Here is a 20709-nt window from a genome sequence, read left to right on the forward strand (position 1 = left end):
TCACATTGTGTAGATTACAAGCAGTTAGGACGAAGGCATTTCACAGCTGCCCCATTCCTTTAACGTGCCACCTCTGAACTCGGGTGGCTATTTCAAAGGCCATGATGGGCATCAGGAATATGAAGCACTGGGAGGAGTGTGAGTAGATGTGTCAAATATAGAGCTGCAGCCACAGAACAATGAATGGGGTTAGGGTTACACAGCGGCCACAGCCTGGGCTGCCCCCCACCCCTCTCCTCTGTGCGCACTCACAGGAGATGCCAGGACATTTTGTTGAAAGTGCAGCGAGGGGACAACTCCCAGAGTGACAGGAGAGGAGCATCCTAGCTATGGAACGCTAATTCTCAATGCCAGCCTGCTGCTCTCAGGGGAGACAGGGTGTTAATGACTACCGAAGGGTCCCGTTACAAAACAGATATCTGTACGAGGAATGCCAAAATTAAGAGTCGAAAGCGCAAGAGCAGGAGCAATGCTGAGGAAGAGTTTGGTGCCCATAGGTGCACTTGGGTCTTTCTTCAACTTGGGTCTGGACTTGGGCTTCACCTGCGAGGTGAGCATGGAGATCACGCTACCTCTGTCCTCTCCGCCACTATGAATTCAGCTGCTCCCTCCATGGGTTTCAGCTAACAGGCTGTGGCCATCAGCGCTCCTTATCCAGGCTTATGAGGATAGCAGGGCACAAGCAACCAGATGTCACACGGATTTAGGGGGAATCAAGACGAGGGTTATTTGGCATGCAATAAATGGGATGAAAATATCAGAACCCAGAAGATATCGGGCTTCTTGAAATGGTTTGGAAAGCATTCTTCTCTTTGGATTACCATTCCTGCTCATTCCCGCCTGATGCCCGAGGCTGTGGAAGCAGCTTGAGAAATCCCCCAGGGCCCGGAGTAAATTGCTTGTTCGCTGGCATTTGATAAACAGATCAGTTAATCCTGCACAGACTGCTAAAAGTGGAAATAGCTACATCGCAGGAAGACAGAAGCAGCGAGCTGGATCCCAACACAAAAGCTGAAGCACATGAATAAGATTTTATTGCCAGGGTACAATATCTGGAGACCTGCTAGAAATGCAGCATTAGCAATCTGATAGTTCCATGTGGGGCTGCGGCAGACTGAAACTGAACCAATCTGGTCGAGGATCAAAGGCTAGTCGGGCTATATTTCAGAAAGCAAACAAAAGGAGGAACATGTTTGCCTTCAGCCTGCAAAGACCCATTATCATCCACAGAGCTGCTGGTGTTGTCGGCGCATCGGGATTCTCAAGGCTCACACTGGTAGCCGGGAGCCACTCTTTCTGAACTCTCACAAGTCTGCGAGCTGCGCAGAGCAGGAGCTCCCTACTCAGTGTCCTTAAGCAAAAATAGCTGTGGGTTCCTAAGTGAGCAGCAGCTATCTAATCACGGCTGAATTTAACGCTGTGGCAACAAGTGAGCTGACAAAGTGTTTGAAGAGGGAGACAAGGCGCCCTGTTTTACTGCGCTGCCGGATTACTCCAGATCGAGCAGGAGAGATTTAGAAAGGTAGTCGACGTGGACTTTGAGGAGGCTCTAATCCATCTGCAGGAAGCAAGACCTTACCTGCTTGGGGGTCTGTCCCAGAATAACCTCTTTTGTCTACCGGCTGAACTCTGAGGAAACTGGGCTGTCCTCGAGGCTGAAAGAACCCTTATTGACTGACTGCAGGCCAGAGGAATAAAAAGCTGTTGGCCTCCCCATCTGTGCAGATAGAGGTGAGCTCACTGGGAGCTTCAACAGAAAGGTAAAGACATGAGCATCTCTTAGATCTGCATGGCTGCGAGGGGACTGCAACATTTCATGTTTAATTATTATCAGCATTATTCATTTACGTCAGTTAGAGATATCCAACTATGTCATGTCTTCATGACACTGTACCTCTCAGTCTGCTGGAAAACCCCTGCCTGTCTGTGCTGAAATGGCTGCATGAGGTTTTGCTGATTGGAAAGTGTGCGGTAGCCTTGCCAAAACTAAATCAGAGGAGCACACCAGTGTAACGTGTCTTCTGTCTGTGCCTGAGAATCCCCAGGCAAATAAAGTGTTGTATGTGTAAACAGTGAATCAAGGAGCAGAGGGCACAACTGGAAACTGGGTGGAAGTGCATTTAAAACCAGGAACAGAAGGCACTTCTTTACTCAAAGGGTTGTGGGAGTGTGGAACAAGCTACCCAGCCACGTTATTGAAGCCGATACCCTGGCTGGATGAGATCCTTAACTACTAACTTACTCAGTGGGCTAGATGGGTCGAAGCTTCGTCTCGTCTGCTACCCCTCTTGTGTTCTTGCTGGGACCCTTCGAGCCACAGGAGGTGCATGTATCCCTGAGGGGTGTAAGCCCTTTTTCTATCCTGGCTTCCTCTGGTGGAGGGTGTGATGAGGGCATGAGGGACCAAGCTCACACTGCATGGGTTCCACAGGATTTCAGTAGGGTTGAGGTAAGGGCATTACTCTGGCCAGGGAAAGTCAGGGAAGTCAAGCTGGTCCCCTCAATACTGCCCCTGGGAGAGTCCGTCCACTCCTTCCTGATGGTTTGGCCGGAGAGCGTACATGCCAGCGGTGGCGTTGTTTGCTCTGGGAGGCAGCTGAAAAGAAAAATGCAGTCCTGTTGTTCTGAGGGAGGCATTACACATACAGAGGTTTCGGTCCTGTGCGAGAGGCTGTGGTGGAGCGGCCCATGTGCTCAGCCCCTCCACTCACACTCTGGACCTGAGGAATGGGCAACCAGACTAAGTGCGCAGCTCACAGACACTACATGACTCTGTCATCATTACAGAACCAGTCCCCTCACTACCTGCAAGACAAGCCCTCATTGTTTCCCATCATCATGGTCATTGTTCAATTCCAATCCTCCCAGGGGATCTGGTACTTCGCCTCGATTTTAGCTTAAAGAACGAATTCTGGGTAAAAGCTTTATTTGGATCTTGGTGCTTCACAAATTCCGCTTCATAATCATGTGCATAATAATTTATAGGGACATGTGCCAATGACATAACATGTACATAAGAGGTCAAGACATTCATTTTAGCACAGTTTTTAGCTTGGATAGTAACAAGCACTAGAAACAATGGTAAAACGATTGTGCAAAGCCCTCTCATGCTCACAGTATGTCAATTTCTCATGTCCGTGTAAGCATTTTGCATGTGACTGTCACATCTTGGGTAGCGGTGATGAAAAGATTATGAAGACATTATGCATTACGCCCCTTCGCCCTTCCTCAAGTTTAACTGCAGAGAGAGGAGCTGGCGAGAAGGCTCCAGTGCTGGGTCAGGAGCCTGCCTTTCTTTTACACAGTGGGCATTCCAGGTGCTGAACTGATCACTGAGGGCACAGGTCTTTCTAAATGTGAAGAAACAGAGAGCCGTGTGTTCTCTAAATCACTCTCAGAAACTCCTCCACCACTTTATAAAAGGACAGAGGGAACCACTCTCACTGTCCCTTATAGGGTAGGGCCACGAGCTAGGCTATAAGATACCATTCTAGCACAATGGCCCTGAGAAAACAGGTGCGTGGGCTAATGACAGCATCAGTCTTCCCTGCGGCTTTTGGTTTCAGAGCTTATTTTTCCATTTACTTTCTGTTGACGAACACCTGAAACTCGAAAGCTAAAGAGTGACCCTTCGGGAAAAGGATTTAAGATGCCATTCCAAAGAAAGGTATTAAAAGCACTGAAGTATCTGTATGTATTTTTGTAGATAACAAAAACGTACTCTGAAGTTTACGTTGCATCCCCGTGAAAGTGTTTTGCTAGGCCAAGAGCCACATCGTATTCTATTATTAGTCAGTGTGGATAAAAAGTTAGTGTGTACTTGTAATTGCAATTGATTGAATTTTAATGATTAGTCACTCTTGAAAGTCTCATATTTTGCCTTTCTTTGTTCAGGTGACAACTGTTAGGCTTGAGAGATGAGTGAATCTGGGGGGCTTATATAAAAATGTGATAGTAAAATGAGGTTAGAAGCGCAGTAATAAAGAAGAGGAAAGTGTTAAGGATATGGGGAGAAGCTGGGAAGACCTTTGTCAGCACTAACAGCTAAGACATCAAGCATGTCTGGTACGTGGCTTAAAGCACAGCCAAGGAGCCGAAGGTACTCTTCCTCCTCTATCTGGTGCCTGTCTCACCCGAATCACGCTTTTCCCGGTTGCCATGGAGACAGTGAATTCTCCATCAGCAATACAATGTCAGGGGACTACATATTTGGTTTGCTTAGCTGGGAGAAAGGTTTCTGGGGTCAGCTGTTCCCCTAAAATGTGGGCTGTGCTTGCGAGCCGGTCACCTATTTCTGCCTTACTTAATTTCTGCACTTTTGGAGTCATAATATCTTCAAACTCAGCAAGTAAGAGAAAAGGATGAGAGGTAGGTTAGATGGCACACAGTCTCATGATGCTCCCTATGTCTCTGCACTATATGTGTGCAGCATTGACTCATGTTGAAAACATCCTGCGTATAATGAGAGTAAGGGTGGACGTATGAATTATTATGCAACACATTTTTGCTGAGCTTTTTAACAAGGAGTGGCACCTTGTATGAAAAGGTTGTTGTGTTTTACCCTGCAGTAACACAACAATGGAATTCAACACAAAATAATTGTGACACTGGAATTCCTGCCGTAACCTGCATACCATTTGACCACTCAGCTTTGCACAACTGTTCCTGGTTTTTTTTTTCTGACATGAGATGTGTTCACTTCACTACCTGTTCTCACCCCTGTATGGATTGCTGCTTTTGCTACACAGCACCAGTTTTCACCTGAGAGTGAGACCCCGCACTAAGAGTGCAATCTTGCACTGAGAGTGAGAGCTTGAACTGAGAGTGTGATCTTGCACTGCGAGTGACATCTTGCACTGAGAGTGAGACCTCGCACTGAGAGTGTGATTTTGCACTGAGAGTGAGACCTCGCACTGAGAGTGCGATCTTGCACCGAGAGTGACATCTTGCACTATGACAGCTTGTACTACTGAGAGCTGCAAATGATCGCAAACGTCTGCACTGCTGCGACCGTGAGAACGAGGCTGAGATTTATTTTTCTCAGCGCTGTGAAAACAAGCCACTGTTTAGCCACTGGTACAATAACCACTTCCAGGAATATAAAATGTGTTTCAGACTTCTGAAACACATCTGTCGAATAAAGGAAAGTCCAGAGGGGGTGGGGGAAATGTGCTTGCCTCTAACATCCCCTGTTTAAAAATTTCTCTTTTTAAGGGAAGTGTGTTGTTCCTGAAAGTTGATGGATTTATAGACCTGGCATAAAAGGCCAATTGTGAACCTGTTTGCTCTGGGGGTAAATGTTACTGCCTCGAACAAGAAGGGAAGTTTAGAATTTATTGTAAATATCCACAGTTTAATTCTTTTGTGCCAACATAGCAATTGTTACAGCTAAAGAGTCATTCTACCCTTTTCATAACAGCACAACATTAGTACATTCTTGTTGCATTAAAACTTATAGGCAAACAGTGCAATTGTTTCCAAACACAAGAACAAACACCGCTGGAAGCTAACAGTTTACCACCCTGACAACATGTCAAAGGAACATGGCTGTGTACAAACACATTTTGTAGGATATCACATTTCAGCGCCAGTCACACACGTCTTCATGAAAATGCTCTGCGCCAAATCACAAATACTTTTCCTAGTAAATATGCGAAGCATTGTTAAAAACATACTTCTGTTCAGGCAGACATGTAGATGCATGTAAGAGCCATGCAGCCCTCATATTGTTCAACTAATCCCCTGTAAATTACGCTCGGCTACAATTCCCTACGCTGGAATGTGAGCAGAATCCACTTCTATGCCTTCAATTCAATGGATTCTTATCTGTTGCTACAGCAACAGCTTTAATGTCAGTGCTTATAATGCATGTTGCCAACATCAAAGAAAAACACAGGTGACCATGTCAAAGGCCATATGTCTACTTGCATTAAATGTTATAGGCTATGCATATCTGTATAGCTGAATTTATCAAAATGCACTTATTATTCTACATCCATCTGTGGTCACGTGTAAGAGACACAGTTCAGCAGCTGCAGGAAAGTTTGCCTTGGAGTTGTGTTTCTTCAAAGATATTGATTGGAAGAGGGATTCTTTTAGGGTTATCTGTTGACACGAGCAGTGTATCTTCTCCAAAACAAGAGACAGCAGACAGGAAGGACAACAGCTTGCAGAGGAAACTTTGGCACAGTTGGCGGAGAAGAGCCCTGCCGTCGCGCTAGCCAGTGGCGTGACCCCGGCCGGCCCCAGCCAGACGGGGCGGCGGAGAACGGAGTGCCTGTCCCTTTAAGAGTAGCTCCTTGCCAGGTTCTGTTGTCGTGTAGTAGGGAGGCGGTTCCCTGCTCTCTTTATTCTGTCTCTTTAGCTTCAATGGGCTTTATATCAACAGAACCGGCAAGGAGAGCCCTGCCGCCGGCCCCTGAGTCTGTGTCTCTGTGTTTCTTCACTCACCTGAGGACTGTCCGGCTGCGATCCTGCACGTCACAGGTGTGTATGTGTCTGGGGGCAGGGTGTGCTTCATGCCTTGGGAGTGCAGCTCAGACAGACCGCTCAGGCATAGCCTTGCGTGAGTCTGACATATTCTCTTATTCTGTGTGTCCTTACTTGCTCTGTGGTACAACTCTTCTAAAATGATTACTTGAGAAGCACATCTGCAGACAACAGAAACAATATTTTTCAATACTAAGATAGATCTTATGAGAGGTGAGTAGTTTAATGATAAAGAATACATTTTACACAACAATACAGGTGACAGGAAGATTTCATCTGCTCTTCTTTTTTTCCTGATGACGGATTTTTTCTGTCTTGAACGGTGTCTTTCACAGATCCTGGCTTTTTTATCTGTTTCCCAGTTCATGCACATGAGCTGCTGATCTCTCCAAATGAGTATATCCGAAATCAAATCTTTTCTTCTGTGAACACTGCAGAGTTATTTCATCATGGTATTGCTCTGTTTGCACCGTTCTCTCAGTTTCCTAATTGACAACATTTTCTCAAAGGTAAAATTTCTGTAAAAATTTTGTTTTCTGAAAGTAATCATGCCTCATGGTTGTATCATTGACTGCTGTTAAATTAACCTGCCTAGCAAGGAAATTATTCAGCAAAATATATAAAGCTTGTGAAGGTTAAAGCACGTAGAATTGGTTAAGAATTGGTTGTGGGAAGCTGTTTTATGGCACAAGAATGTTTTTAACAGAATACTACTGTATTGAAATGTATTGAAAAAGCTTTTGGTTGCAGTGTTTGGCAAGTAAGGTTGCAGATTCACTTGTGATTCACCAATTCCGTTATAAGACAAATTGAACTAAAGTCTTTTAAAGTCTATTCTACCTGCTGCACAGCTTAAATTGAAATCATCATCATCTGGAAACAAAATAGCATGAATAAAGGAGACCTACTCTGAATCTGGTAAATAAATCAACTTTAAAAACAAATGGTAACAAAGAAAAATATTTTTCTGGTCATGATGAAATTCGTTTTCTCCAGAGAAAAATGTATCACATTTTTTTCCAGTGGAACGGAGCCCAGTCAGTGTTGTGAAAGTGAAATCCTACAGCCAACAATATCACTGGACTGTCTCCTTCTCACTCTTCGGCTATTTCCTAACAGTTCTACAACTTCAGCTCTCTCGGCTTCACTGCAGGCACAGCCACAAATTGTCAAACTGGGGAGCAATTTAAAAGTCCGTCTAATGAAGATACTTTGCAAAAACATTAACATAAAGTAGTGGGAGCTCATTCAGGGCTCCTCTTGAGAGTCTACTTATAAAATGAGTTATTTTTATTATCGACCAGCAATTTGCCACCTTTGCTTTCCTTTACCTGCGTACTAAACCAAATTTGTAGTGTCAAAAGATACGTTAAACATCGTGAATTCTCTATCGGGAAATCTTAAAAATGAACAGTAATGATTGTCCCCACATTATGTACAATATAAGTAGTGGCATTGTTTGTCATTGTAGAGGTTTCTGAATGCGGTTCTAAAAATATATCGATTGGCAGTTTAGAAATACCAGTTTTTAAGAGAAGGGAGATATGGATCAGAAACTGATACTCTACAGCTGAGCTGTTAGAGAATAACAGATGATAATGACATACTGTAGCTTGTGGGGCATCTACTTTAGAAGAAATGCCTGTATTTTTTAATGTAGCCCTGGAGAAACATTTTAATACAGCACTACAGAGCTCTCCAGTGATTGATGTTCAAAGGGTTTTCTGATTTGGCTTTTGTTATCAGCCCTCAGTGCTCAATTAAACCACAATGTGGTCAACAATTTCTCTCAATCAGGAATCTGGGAGCAACCTCCTCATATCACTGGGGAGGGTATAAACACACAGCACGCAGCAGGTAGACCACGGCACCGTTGAAAAACAACATCTTGAGGGATAAGGAACAACATTTCCTGTCCTTCTCGCCAGTATACACCTTCAAAGAACATACAACCCCCCCAAACAAACTGCTCCGTCGTTTAACTAGGTATCAATGGCCCTGAAACATAGGAATCTTGTGTAAACTGTCACAGTTTCTGTTCATCTCCATGTTGTCAATAAGCAATTCTTCTGAAACTAGAGCAAATGTACCACCAGTTTAATGTTGTCATTAAACAGAAAATATACAGGAGCCCTTAACTGATATTTGCACAATAAAATCTTCAACACATTATCATTTAAAGTGTAATTTCAAAGGAAAGTTCATAAGGACATTTTTTAAAATATGTAAAGCAAAAAGGATGAATTTACCTTTGAAAGTTAATAGTTGGAAATGTCCATCTAAAACTTTAATGTCTCTGTTGAATTATTGATGTGTTTCTATTCCCTGTGGGGCGATACAGTTACTCTGTTTGAGCTCCTTCGGCTTGTTTGCGATGCTTGGCGCGTGTACTGGTCTGCGGGAGAGATACCGCACTCTGGACAGCTCAACAGACAAAAAGCCCTTGGTTTTGTTTCTTTTCCTGCATTGTCTCTCTGGCTACGGTCTCAGCTGGGCTGGGCTAAATAGTTATTTCTCACTTCTTGACAGCTGCAATCGACCCAAATGGCTATTCTGTAGAGTGGGAACAATCTCTCTATTGAGCCTTGCCTTCCGTGACATTTACACAAATGAAAAAGCTTTTTAACCAGGTGGTGTATGAGGCTGGACTGACTCTGATTTTTATCTTTAAAACGAAATGAACATTTGACATCACTTTGTTTCAGAAACAGTGCTGTGCTGCCTGCTCCCGCGATCATGCTTCACAGATTCGGCCTCCATGTGCTGCTCTTGAGTGTCTGGCTGCTGACTCCGAGATGTGCCGGGCAAGGTAGGACTGAAAGCTATGTGGGCGCTTATTTGTATTGTGCTTCAGACCCCATTTACTGCAGGGCTAAGTACCCTAATGACCCCTGGGGTACAGTATGTATAGTCGCAGCTCAAACTGCATATAGACCTGAGCAAACCGTAGAGAACTCCATCTGTTGAGCTGCAGAGTACTGGCCCCCATGCAGTAGTAAATTCAATTGATACGATACAGTATCTACAGCCTACTAGCAAGGTGTGTTCGCTAATCAGAACAGAGATATCATTGCCAAATAAGTGTAGCTCTTAGTAAATTAGTGAATAACATAAAAAAGTTATTGTCTATGGAGGGTGCCAACACTTATACATACATGGGTTAGTGCCAATTTCTCTGATTGACGTACGGCGCCCACAGTATGGGAATAAACCTCCATGGCAGAGTCAGGCTGTGGGGGCGCCCCCTCCCCCCGGCCCTCCGCACTCACGCCTAGCAGCAGTCGCAGTCCTGGATTAAGGTGCTGCATCTCATCTTGACTTTCTTGGCTAAATATTTTTTTAGCGGCGCAAGCAGCTGAGCGGATGGTGAAATTTAATGATTCTTAATTTCATAGAGATCCCCTTACAGTTTCTTTTACCACCTCCGTCCCTCGCTCTCGGCCCTGGGCCCTCTGTCGTCTTCCTTGTGTAGCACAACCACACACACACACACTCACACACACATTCACATACACACACACTCACACACACTCACATTCACACTCACATTCACACACACACACTCACACACACACACTCACACACGCTCACACTCACACACGCTCACACTCACACACGCTCACATTCACACACACACTCACACACGCTCACACTCACACACACACACACACACACTCACATTCACACACACACACGCTCACACTCACACACGCTCACATTCACACACACACTCACACACGCTCACACTCACACACACACACACACACTCACATTCACACACACACACGCTCACACTCACACACGCTCACACGCTCACACGCTCACACACTCACACGCTCACACACACACACACATTCACATACACACACTCACACACGCTCACACGCTCACACACTCACACACTCACACACACACTCACACACTCACTCACACACTCACACACTCACACACTCACACACTCACACACACACACACACACACACACACACACACACACACACACGTGCCTGCACGCGCACACACCCCGCACACCTCCCCGAGAGAGCAGCTAACTGTCGGGTCCCGGCTGCCTGGGATCAGGGCTGAGGAAACCGAAACCACATTTATCACTGGCACCAGCATGCTGGCACTGGGCGGCTGCGGGCCTGGGAGATCGAGTTTCCCAGGCAGAGGGCGCAGGGTGTAAAATTAGATCCCTCTGGTTTTAACACGAAAATAGTCAGCGTGTCAGGAGAGCAGAGCACCCGGGGGCTCTGAGAAACAGAGGTGCTGGACCGGGGGCCGGGGATGTGGAGCTCAGCATCCCAGAGCTAGCTCTAGTCTTATCACTGACGTCGCCACACCCGCAGGATCGGGGGGTTCCAGTTTAATATCATTGTGGGGGGGTTTGATGAAAATATTAGCGTTTAAAGAAATGTTATTGCAATTCAGGTGCAATACGTACACACACCGGTAGGGCAAATATATTTATCCAGAGGGGTACTGCAAATCCTGGGAAATCTCTGGGACTCAGGGGCGAGCCTCCGGTTTGTGGAGCTGTGTGGCTAGGATCCCATGGCTAGAACCCTGCAGCGTCTCCGACCAGCTGGAGGACTGGAAAGAAAGCCCGAGCCTCTTCCTTTCACTACGGTCTTCCGGGATCCAGGGATTTACGGTATCCGCAGAGACGCTCCAATAAACTCCCTTCAGGAATTCTGATTTACACAGCCAGTGGAACATAGTGAAGCCCCAGGGACACTCATTTCATTTAAGTACTACTGCGTAAGAGTACAAGTCAAGAGCACCACACACCTCCTGATGCTGATAATAAGATAAGGTGGTACAAGCAGCAGGGTGGCACTGCGGCGCTGTGGTTAGTGTTGCTGCCTTGCAACGCAGGGGGTTTTGCAAAATTCGAAACCCAAAGGTATCGATAAAGATACAGGAACCAGAGGGCACGAGGGGAAACTAATTAGAAGTGCATTTAAAACCAAGAATCTGAGGTGAGATTATTGGACACTGAAGAATTACACAGAATTCCCCAGGCAGAATGGTGAACGGTGATGACTTCCCGAATCGATCTCACAAGTGAATACAAAGTGGTCTCTATTGAACTCAGGCCTTCCCTGCATCCCATTTCCTTCTCCATCTCCTGCATCACCCAGGAGCTTGTATTCTCCTGCCATTGCTAATATTCCTTTCGGATGCGCACCACACATTTTCCAAGCTGGTTTAGAGCGGGGCACTGTAACGGTTTATTTTCCTTTGCTTTACAATCCATCCATTTTCTCGCTGCCTTCTCCAGTGCAGGGCTGCGGGGGAGCGTGAGCCTAGCACCAGCAGGCAGGGTACGCCCTGGACAGGACGCCAGTCCTTTGCAGGGCGGACACGAACACGCACACACTCACACCAGGGCCGGTTTTTCAGGAACCCAGTTAATCCACCAGTACATCATGTCTTTGGATCGTGGGAGGAAATCAGAGCACCTGGAGGACACCCATCTGAACACAGGGAGAGCCTCAGGTCTGGAAGTGCGCCCAGCACTGCTCCACCATGCCTTCCTGCTTCACAGTCCTCAGTAGCAACGTTCTGCGCTCCTCGGCTTCTCCAGGCCAATCAAAGATTTTTGTTTCTGAATGACCAAAAAGCTCAGCTCCTGTCCTTTTTAAACTGACATTCCAGATCCAAATGAACAGCCATAAGATTACTCAGAGTTGCTTCACATTGTATACTGCTCAGTTTCTGCGACAGTATATAGAAAAACACTTCCTTAACAGCATATAACATCTTTAAAACTTAAAAATGGACATTTTGAATAAAACCTGAACCACTATGAACTGGATCCATATACATATATACGCACAGAGGCCACTGTAACTCCACCAACATCACACAGATATTCACCTCAAGTGATCTTACACTTGACTCTGCCATGGAATAGACATTGCTGTGAGCTTTCCAGATGGTCTAGCTGTGCTGCCCTGACCAGATAACTTCGGTGGAAAACAGGAACTCCTGTGTCAAGGCCAGAAACAGGAAGAAATGTGGAATTCCAGGAGTGTCAGGGCAGAGCCCATACGGGTGGTGACATGATCACTGTGCATTCCTCACCTCCTTCGCTGAAACCCCTCGACAATATCTGTCATCAGCAGCTATGTGCTGCCCGGCCCCTCTATTCAGCTATGAAGCACAACCCAGGAACGCATCAGACAAAAACCTTTTCTGTTTTAAGTGGTGCTACTTAGTAAAAAAAAAAACCTGCTAAAAAAGACAACAGATTGTCTTGGACACTGTGCATTTCTTTGCCATAATATAACACTTTCAGAGATGTCTCATTCAATGCACTTTAATCGATTTTAAATGAAGAAAATGACACAAGGAGCCTAATTTCCCATTTCAAAGCCAGTATGTGCCCAGTGTGAAGCAGAGAATAATGTTTTCACAAGATTATGAATCAGTCTATAGCATTGCATTCTGGCAGCTTGTCAGGACCAATTAAGCAAGCGGCTTTAAGCTGTAACATGGTGTTAACCAGCTGCTCTGGGCCAACGGGGGCTCTCCCTGCTCCTGACAGACTGCCTGCAGACCGCACTGCACACAGCGTATGGTCTCCTGCGACAGGATCACAGAGCGCCACTTCCTAATTGATTTCTCTCGGAAATGACTGGTGTTTATTTATAGAGGTGTGCATTCACAATGCAGCGCTCTTTAATAAAGGAATTCTCACATTCTCACGGCTTTCTCAGAACTGTAGAAAGCCCCTGCAGAATAACTTGGAAATCCACCTTCCCAAAGAAGGCACTGGAAGAGAGCAGCACCGTACTGTACCTCCTCACGATCTTCAAGGGTCTCTACCCCCAACCTTTTCTAATCTACTAAGCGCACCAGGGAGTGGCAGACGTGAGTCCTTCTGAATTGCTACCACACTAAGTTGATCATTTTCTAGGGCACTGATTATCCTGATCCACTGAATCAGTTTAAATCTGCAAAGGGAAATGTCATCTGATAGTAATCGAAAGGTACGTTTCCTAAGATGCATAATGTTATTTTTTATTTTTATACTCTTAATATTATTTTATTCTCATAATATATATATATAACATTCATTCCATCCATCCACTGACAGAAAGCCAGTTATTTGTGATCAGACTTGCAGCAGCGCTGATGCTGTCCCAGAAACACAAGGCACAAGCTTACACTCTCAGAGCAGGTGCATAACCGGACCCTCTCACACAGTCACATGGGGACAAGTGAGACACACCAATTACCCTGGCCAGCGTGGGAGGAAACGAGGACCTCTGGGAAAAAGCCCCCTGACACCAACGAGAACTCCACCCAGAAGGTGTCCACATTTGGAATCACACCCAGGAGCTAAGAGCAGTAAGGCAGCAGTAGGAATTGTGTTACCAAACATCTTCATTGTGACTTAATGCCTTAACATTACAGCCAATGGAAAAATGTCTGATCTGCAGTTTAAAAGAATGAAGACATGTTCATCTGGAAATGAGCTGAAAGGCATTAGTATCCTAACTCCCTATTTGTATTAAATGTGTATTATTTTAGGATTACCAAGGTGTTGCATAGAGTTAGTGCAGACACACTTTTAATTTCACTGACAGCTCACACTGATGTGCAATTCATTGCCCGTTTGATTTGGAGATTCTTGCTTATCTGTTAGCAGGGAGTTCAACTCATTCCATCTCCTGGTGGAGTTCAGTGAGCAGGGGTGTGACATGGGAATACGGCTCTGGTGGTGAGAGTCTGGAACAGAGAGCTGCCCAGCCATGGGGTTGAAATGATACTTTGGCTTCCTCCCTTGTATCAGTTAGCGATGAACTACCAGATGGGCACCTCTCTCTCTCTCTACCCTCTGGTTTTGTAGGCTTTCTTATGCTCTAACTCAATGCATTGCGCCCTCTGAAACTGCTGCACCCCTGGTTTTGCTGTGCTCTGAGTCACGAAATATTGACCTCTGACCAGACCTCTGCTTCTCTCGGTGCTGCTGCTTACTGGAACTCCAGCTCGGCCTGCAGAGTGAAGAGAGGCAGGTCGAGGTGAGGTGCGTGCGTGTGGTTGGTGAAGGGGGCAGGGGGCAGGGCAGGCGGTCTGGTCCCTTATGAGCCCACGAGCCCACAGAGTCAGAGCTTAGTCCATTTCCCGGAGCTGTAAGCAAAACGAAAGCAAGAGACTTCCTTGCCCCTGGATCGGATCTAGTCCCCGGCAGGTCAGCCCTCCAACAGCGCTGGCAGGTGTTTACACAGCTGGCTGCGCTGGAATAACTCGGGGGCGGGTCTGTGCTGGAGGGTGCGCCAGCAGGGCCCCCCCCTGCTGTGGGGCTAACTGCTGTCCTTCTCTCTGCGGCGTTACAGACGGGGACTGCGAATCCCACTGCAACCTGGGGCACGGGCGCTGTGACGGCGCTGGAACCTGCAGGTGGGGGAACGCGGGGTCCGGAATTAAACTCTCGGGGGAGTTTGGACCCTCCCTTCCTTTTCGTCTTGACTTCATCTTGACTTTGACAGGACCGGCTTCTAAACGGAAGGACAATTACGGCCAATTAATTCTTTTTGGGGGGAGGGGGGCTGTGGGAGGAGACAGAAGCACCCGGGTGAACCCCACAAGAACATGACCTAGGTCCAGAACTGAACTGAAACATTTACTAGCTACAACTAGTAAATATTTTAAGAATGTACCAGAATTTTAAAAACACACTGTTTAACTTCTGTTTATTCATTATGTATTGTCCTAATTAAGTCTCCCAGATTGAATCAGTAACACTAGTGAGCTATGCCTTTGGTCTATTCAATGGCAGGGATAGCAGAAAGACAGACGTTTGATATAGAGGAGATACGGAGCTTGAATAGCGCATTGATTTCCTGGTTTAATGGCAATCCCACGCCTGGCACACACCCCAGTCTATTGAGGGTTTTTTCTCTTCTCTGACATTGTTTTATCTCCAAGCAGTGACCAGCCGGACAGAGCTCAAAATAAACATCAGAAAAATAATTTGTTTCTTAGATTTAAATGGATTTCCAGCCCAAAACTCCTGCTTTCATTTATTGTTACAAACTAATTACACTCCTCTTTCAATGAAAGAGTCCCTGCCTACCTCAGTATCCACAATTTCCTGTGGCCAATCAATTGGCTAATTAGCCTGTACTAATCTAACAGAATTAGCTGTTGCCTAGAGGTCTTCTTTAATGCTGTGATGAATTTAATAATCACCTCTGGAGTGAATTACACTCACTGGTCTATTTTCATGCTCGTTAATCGTTGCCGGTGCTGGAGCGATAGAGCAACACAGCTACGCTTTGACTTTTTCCACTGTGCTGCCTGAAGGGACGCTCATGACAAACAGCCAGTTCTGTCACCACCGACTATAATATAGGCAAGTGGCATTCCGTTAATGTATAGGAAACCACATTCGACTGGCAGTCAGGACATCGTGCTGATCATACCGATAGTGCTGCGATGGGAGAATGCTACTCTTGATATTGAACGCCCCCTATTGTCAAAATACAGGTACTGCAAGGAGCACTTTGCTTCAGAGGAAATTGGGTCAGGTTTTTCACACCAGCTAAGTGAATTGAACTGAGCATGAGCTCCGATGTGAACTGATGGAGTATGGAGAGAAAATCCAAAGCGAGAAATCATTGGTCTCTCGTCATGGTTGCAAATGGCCAAAACACAGACAAGCACTGCAAAATGGTTTTGTCTAGTAAATCAGGATGAAATCCTCCGCACACAAGAGAAAAAGAAACCTAGTTTCCAAAACATCAAAGTCTTCTTCTGCTTCTATGAAGACTCATGCATATAACTACTGCATTTTGCTTTAGAAACTAAAAAATCATATGCCAAAAGATTGTGGAAAACTGAAACAAATGTTTCTAGGTTGAGACATCTCTGGAACTAGTCTGGTCTCCAATATTCTATTCTCTCACTCTGGGCACAGAGTGTGTGTGTGTCAGTCAGGGGGGTGTTGTGTGTGTGAGTCAAGGGGGTGTTGTGGGCCTCAGTCCGGAGTGTGTTGTGTGTGTGAGTCAAGGGGGTGTTGTGGGCCTCAGTCAGGAGTGTGTTGTGTGTGTGAGTCAAGGGGGTATTGTGGGCCTCAGTCCGGAGTGTGTTGTGTGTGTCTGACAGGGGTGTGTTATGTGTGTTTGTCAGGGGTGTGTTGTGTGTGTGAGTCAGGGGTGTGTTGTGTGTGTCTGACAGGGGTGTGTTATGTGTGTTTGTCAGGGGTGTGTTGTGTGTGTTTGTCAGGGGTGTGTTGTGTGTGTGAGTCAGGGAGCGTTGTGTGTGTCTGACAGGCTCGGTGTTGCAGGTGTGACCCTGGCTGGGAGGGCCCTCAGTGCGAGGACTGTGTGAAGATGCCAGGCTGTGTGCACGGCTCCTGCCACCAGCCCTGGCAGTGCACCTGTGAGAGCGGATGGGCGGGGCGCTTCTGCGATAAAGGTAAGAGTGGAGACTGAGCCACTGCCACAGGGGCGTGCTCAGAGCAGCTGTCCCCCAGCGAGCTCCTACAGCAGAGAACCGCCGGCTAAATCATCACAGCGCGTCGGGAAGGATGAGGAAATCGATGAAGCTTTTTAACTCTGATTTTGACTACAATGGAAACAGATTATTACTATACTCTGCCTGGCTAAGCTCGACTGCAGCCTTAGTAAAAGCTGTTTTTAAGATATACACACGCCTGAGCAAAAGTGAAACCGATGAAGCACCAGATGACAAAAGATTTCTACAGCCGCAGGGTGACGACAGAGGCAATTCAGCTGTCTGCTGTAGAAAGTGCTAATCTGATGAGAATAAAAAAGGAGTATAAAGCTCATGTGGAAAAAAAAAAATCTCAAAAGTAAAGGGTGACTGAATCGTACTAAAAATATTCCTGTTAAAAAATGTAAATAAAAAACACTTCTTCAGTGACGTATCCGAGATACAGGTGACCAACCCCTGACGTGAACCTTCCTCTGCCTTAGACATCTACGTGTGCAGCAATCAGCTCCCCTGCCTGAACGGAGCCACCTGCATTGCCAACGAGGACGCGGAGTACACCTGCTTCTGCCCAGAGGGCTTCCACGGCCGCCACTGTCAGCTGAAGATCGGGCCCTGCGAGAGGACCAGGTGAGCCCACAGGTCTCACCGCTTCTACCCACCTCCATCTGCCACCTGCAGCGCCCGGGCGACACAGCGGCCCCCCGGGCAGGCGCTCAGGTGGGGTGGAGGAGTGGGCAGCTGGAAGTGCAGACTGTTTAGGAGCGCCGTGTGATGCCGGAAGGAGGAAGAGGGGAGCCGCCAGCTGCAGATTCCTCTACGTCTGCGTCTCCAGCGTTGAATTTGCCGGTTCTTGCCTCGTTCTGCGAAAGCTCGCGGTGCGATTTCCCTTTACCGTTGACCGCTATAATTGCCCTCAAACAAACACGGGCCGGCTCGGGGCCAACCGTGTGGACCGGGCGTGAGCGGAAGAGAGCGGTCGTGGGATTCGGTGGGCTTGTCTCCAGAGGCAGCCCAAGGTCAGGCCTTTCTGTCCCAGCGTCCTCTGTCGGTGTTACGAGCGGAGCCGTTGCCTAGGAAACCCGCGGTCCGCACGGGCAGGTGGGCTCCGCGTCTCAGCGCGGCTCTCTCTCTGCCTTCCAGGTCGCCCTGCAAGAACGGGGGGACGTGCCTGGACGACAGCGGGCACGCCGCCGAGTTCTCCTGCCGCTGCCTGGCCGGCTTCGCGGGCCCCCGCTGCGAGGTGGACGTCGACGACTGCCTGATGCGCCCCTGCGCCAACGGCGCCACCTGCCGCGACGGCCTCAACCGCTTCACCTGCGAGTGCCCGGCGGGCTTCGAGGGGCGCTTCTGCACCGTCAACATCGACGACTGCGCCGGCGGCCCCTGCCTCAACGGGGGGCGCTGCTACGACCGCGTCAACACCTTCGACTGCCTCTGCCCGCGCGGCTACGCCGGCAAGGCGTGCGGCGTCCAGCTCCGGAGGCCGAGCCCCGAGGTCCGGACCGGAGCGCCACACTGGACCTCGGAGACCCGGGCGGGGGGCCACCCGTGGGTCACCCAGGCCCGTCCGGACCGCACCGCCCTGGGCCCGCGCAGGAACGCCTCGCCCGCCGGCGGCTGGACCACGGCGGGTGGCGGCGGCGGCGGCGGCGAGCGCCTGCTGAAGATCTCGGTGAAGGAGGTGGCGACCCGCCCGGGCTCGGGCCTGACGGAGGTGCAGCTCATCGTGCTGCTCGTGTTCGGCGCCATGACGCTGGCCGTGGTGGGCCTGACCGCCGCCCTCGTGCTCAGGAGCCGCTGGCAGCGGCGCGGCGACCGGGCCCGCTGTGCCCCCCGGCGCTGCCAGCCCGCCCTCACCCCCGCGGAGGAGGAGAGCAAGGTCAGTATCCTGCACGCCCCGGCCCCCAAGCCCAAGAAGAAACTCAACACGGAGGTCATTTAACCCCGTGGGCCCCCTCAAAACTCTGAGGTCCCGGCCGGACAGGAGGCGTGAGACGGGGTGGACGTGGGGTCACCACAAGACCAGACTCCTCCCGGGAGGCGCAGGAGGAGACGCCCACGGCTCCCGGAAGATGGATCTTCAAATATTTTAACGTGTTGCTGGCCGGCTGTTTATGTGCGAAAGGATTTTGAAACATGAGCTTTGCTTTGTTTAAAATTCCCCAAAAGCGAGTCAAAGTGAAGTGTGTCGTAAGTTTCTAGAAAATACCGAACACGACTGCAGCCTCAGTCTCTCTGAATTAGTTGCCAGTATTATAATGTGCTGCGATTGCAGACCAAGCTGGGCAGGCAGATTGCCTAAAGTTTGAATGAGATGAAACCTCAGGACCATGTTGCTAATCTCTGCTGTCTTTTTTACATGCACAGGAGAGTAAAAACACAGCTGAAATGTCTGTCATCAGCATTTGCGTTTTAATTAGAGCTCAGAAGTACAAATTTTGGATGCAGTCTCTAACACACACCTTAGATCACACAGTGTTTGACATTGAAAAACCCTAAAGAACATCTTTTTGTACAGCTATTTAAAAAAAAAAACAATAGGTTTATTCCATGCTGAAAAAATGAGAGAACACAACGTTTCGGCCGTGGAGCCTTCTTCAGGTGCACACCTGAAGAAAGCTCCACGGCCGAAACGTTGTGTTCTCTTTCTTCTTTTTTTCAGCATGGGATAAACCTATTACTTGTTCCTTTGCAGCCTACGCATGCTGAAGCAGCTCCCCACCTGAACTATTTAAAAAATAACTGTTCAAGCTTATGAAAGACCCCGAACTGTAGTGGGATCCTGAATTATTTATTTGTATGTTGTATTATTGTGTATTTTTACTGCTATCTGTAATGTCCTGCATTGAGAGAAACTGGATTTTTTACCGTGCGTTTCTGTCATTGCTGATGGAACATGAATGTGAAAGGATTCTCAGCATCAGAATGCATGGAAAGGCTGCACTGAAAGTGATTCGTCTCTGTGTTGGAGACAGTCCAGGAGAAATGTATGACTTTCTTGTGTATTTGAGACACTGCTCATGAGCATCATGGATTTGCTACCTTTGGAGATGTAATTTATTTCTGTAATTTATTTGTGAAATGTGTACACAACGTAATCTGCAATGTGTTCTATTTTTGATACTGAATGTGTGCATTAAAGCTGTGAATTCTGTTCCTTTGTACCTCAGACGCCTGATGACTCTATAGCAGCTCACACTGAGCAAGCCTTCATATAAGCAGGGTTCCTGTGACTCCACAGGAGGATGTCATTCAGATTTCTCTTCCTAAAGATGCTCACTCACTTAAGTCCTCAACAAGCAAAAGCCCTCTTTGTGCACTATCAGGGTAGAAAGGGGTCAGATCTAAATCTGGTGAAAACTATGTCAGGAACAGATTTTCTCATCCATCGACTGTCAAGGAGCTGGAGCCTAACCCACCAGGCACAGGGCAGAGGGCAGGACTGTGTCCTGCGTGGAACACTAGTCCACACTCACATGGGGGTCAATCCAGAGACACCAGGAATCTGTGGGCTTGGAAGTGACAGTTCTACACGCTGTATCAACATGTCAGCCAGATTATAATTTAATGATCTGAATGCATACAGAAAAAAAACTCTCACTTCTCCTAATATATTCCCAGATGCAGCTTTTTACTTAACCTAAGTCACTTTTTGGAGAGCCATTAATAATATTGTGCTTGCTAATATCTGAAAAAGAAGCCCAGTGGCTTAAATATCCATTTCAGTAATCAGTAATTGCAAAAATCAGA

At 47.4% G+C, this 20709-nt stretch overlaps 1 protein-coding gene across 4 annotated transcripts; it reads left to right on the forward strand.

Moving 5' to 3' along the window:
• Nucleotides 1–967: 967 nt before the first annotated feature.
• On the forward strand, nt 968–20113 carry dlk2 (delta-like 2 homolog (Drosophila)). 4 transcript variants are annotated; one of them, XM_088610611.1, is made up of 7 exons: nt 968–1760; nt 6389–6486; nt 9195–9298; nt 14838–14901; nt 16790–16920; nt 17442–17586; nt 18100–20113. In XM_088610611.1, exons 3-7 carry the CDS (start codon nt 9226–9228, stop codon nt 18899–18901), a joined length of 1215 nt encoding a protein of 404 aa, XP_088466737.1. In that variant the 5' UTR covers nt 968–1760; nt 6389–6486; nt 9195–9225; the 3' UTR covers nt 18902–20113. The 4 variants fall into 4 exon arrangements, with proteins under 4 accessions (XP_088466737.1, XP_088466736.1, XP_088466738.1 ...); XM_088610610.1 differs by lacking the exon at nt 968–1760 and having other exon boundaries at nt 6140–6486; XM_088610612.1 differs by lacking the exons at nt 968–1760; nt 6389–6486 and adding an exon at nt 6543–6702.
• Nucleotides 20114–20709: the final 596 nt, after the last annotated feature.

Source organism: Lepisosteus platostomus, chromosome 17 (genome assembly GCF_059453375.1).
Source record: "Lepisosteus platostomus isolate fLepPlt1 chromosome 17, fLepPlt1.hap1, whole genome shotgun sequence".
NCBI lineage: Eukaryota > Metazoa > Chordata > Actinopteri > Semionotiformes > Lepisosteidae > Lepisosteus > Lepisosteus platostomus.

Coding starts and splice junctions, on each gene's coding strand:
- dlk2 (XM_088610611.1), top strand. CDS start 9,226: ATGCTTCACAGATTCGGCCTCCATGTGCTGCTCTTGAGTGTCTGGCTG. Junction 14,902..16,789: donor GACGGCGCTGGAACCTGCAG/GTGGGGGAACGC, acceptor TCGGTGTTGCAG/GTGTGACCCTGGCTGGGAGG. Junction 16,921..17,441: donor GGGGCGCTTCTGCGATAAAG/GTAAGAGTGGAG, acceptor CCTCTGCCTTAG/ACATCTACGTGTGCAGCAAT.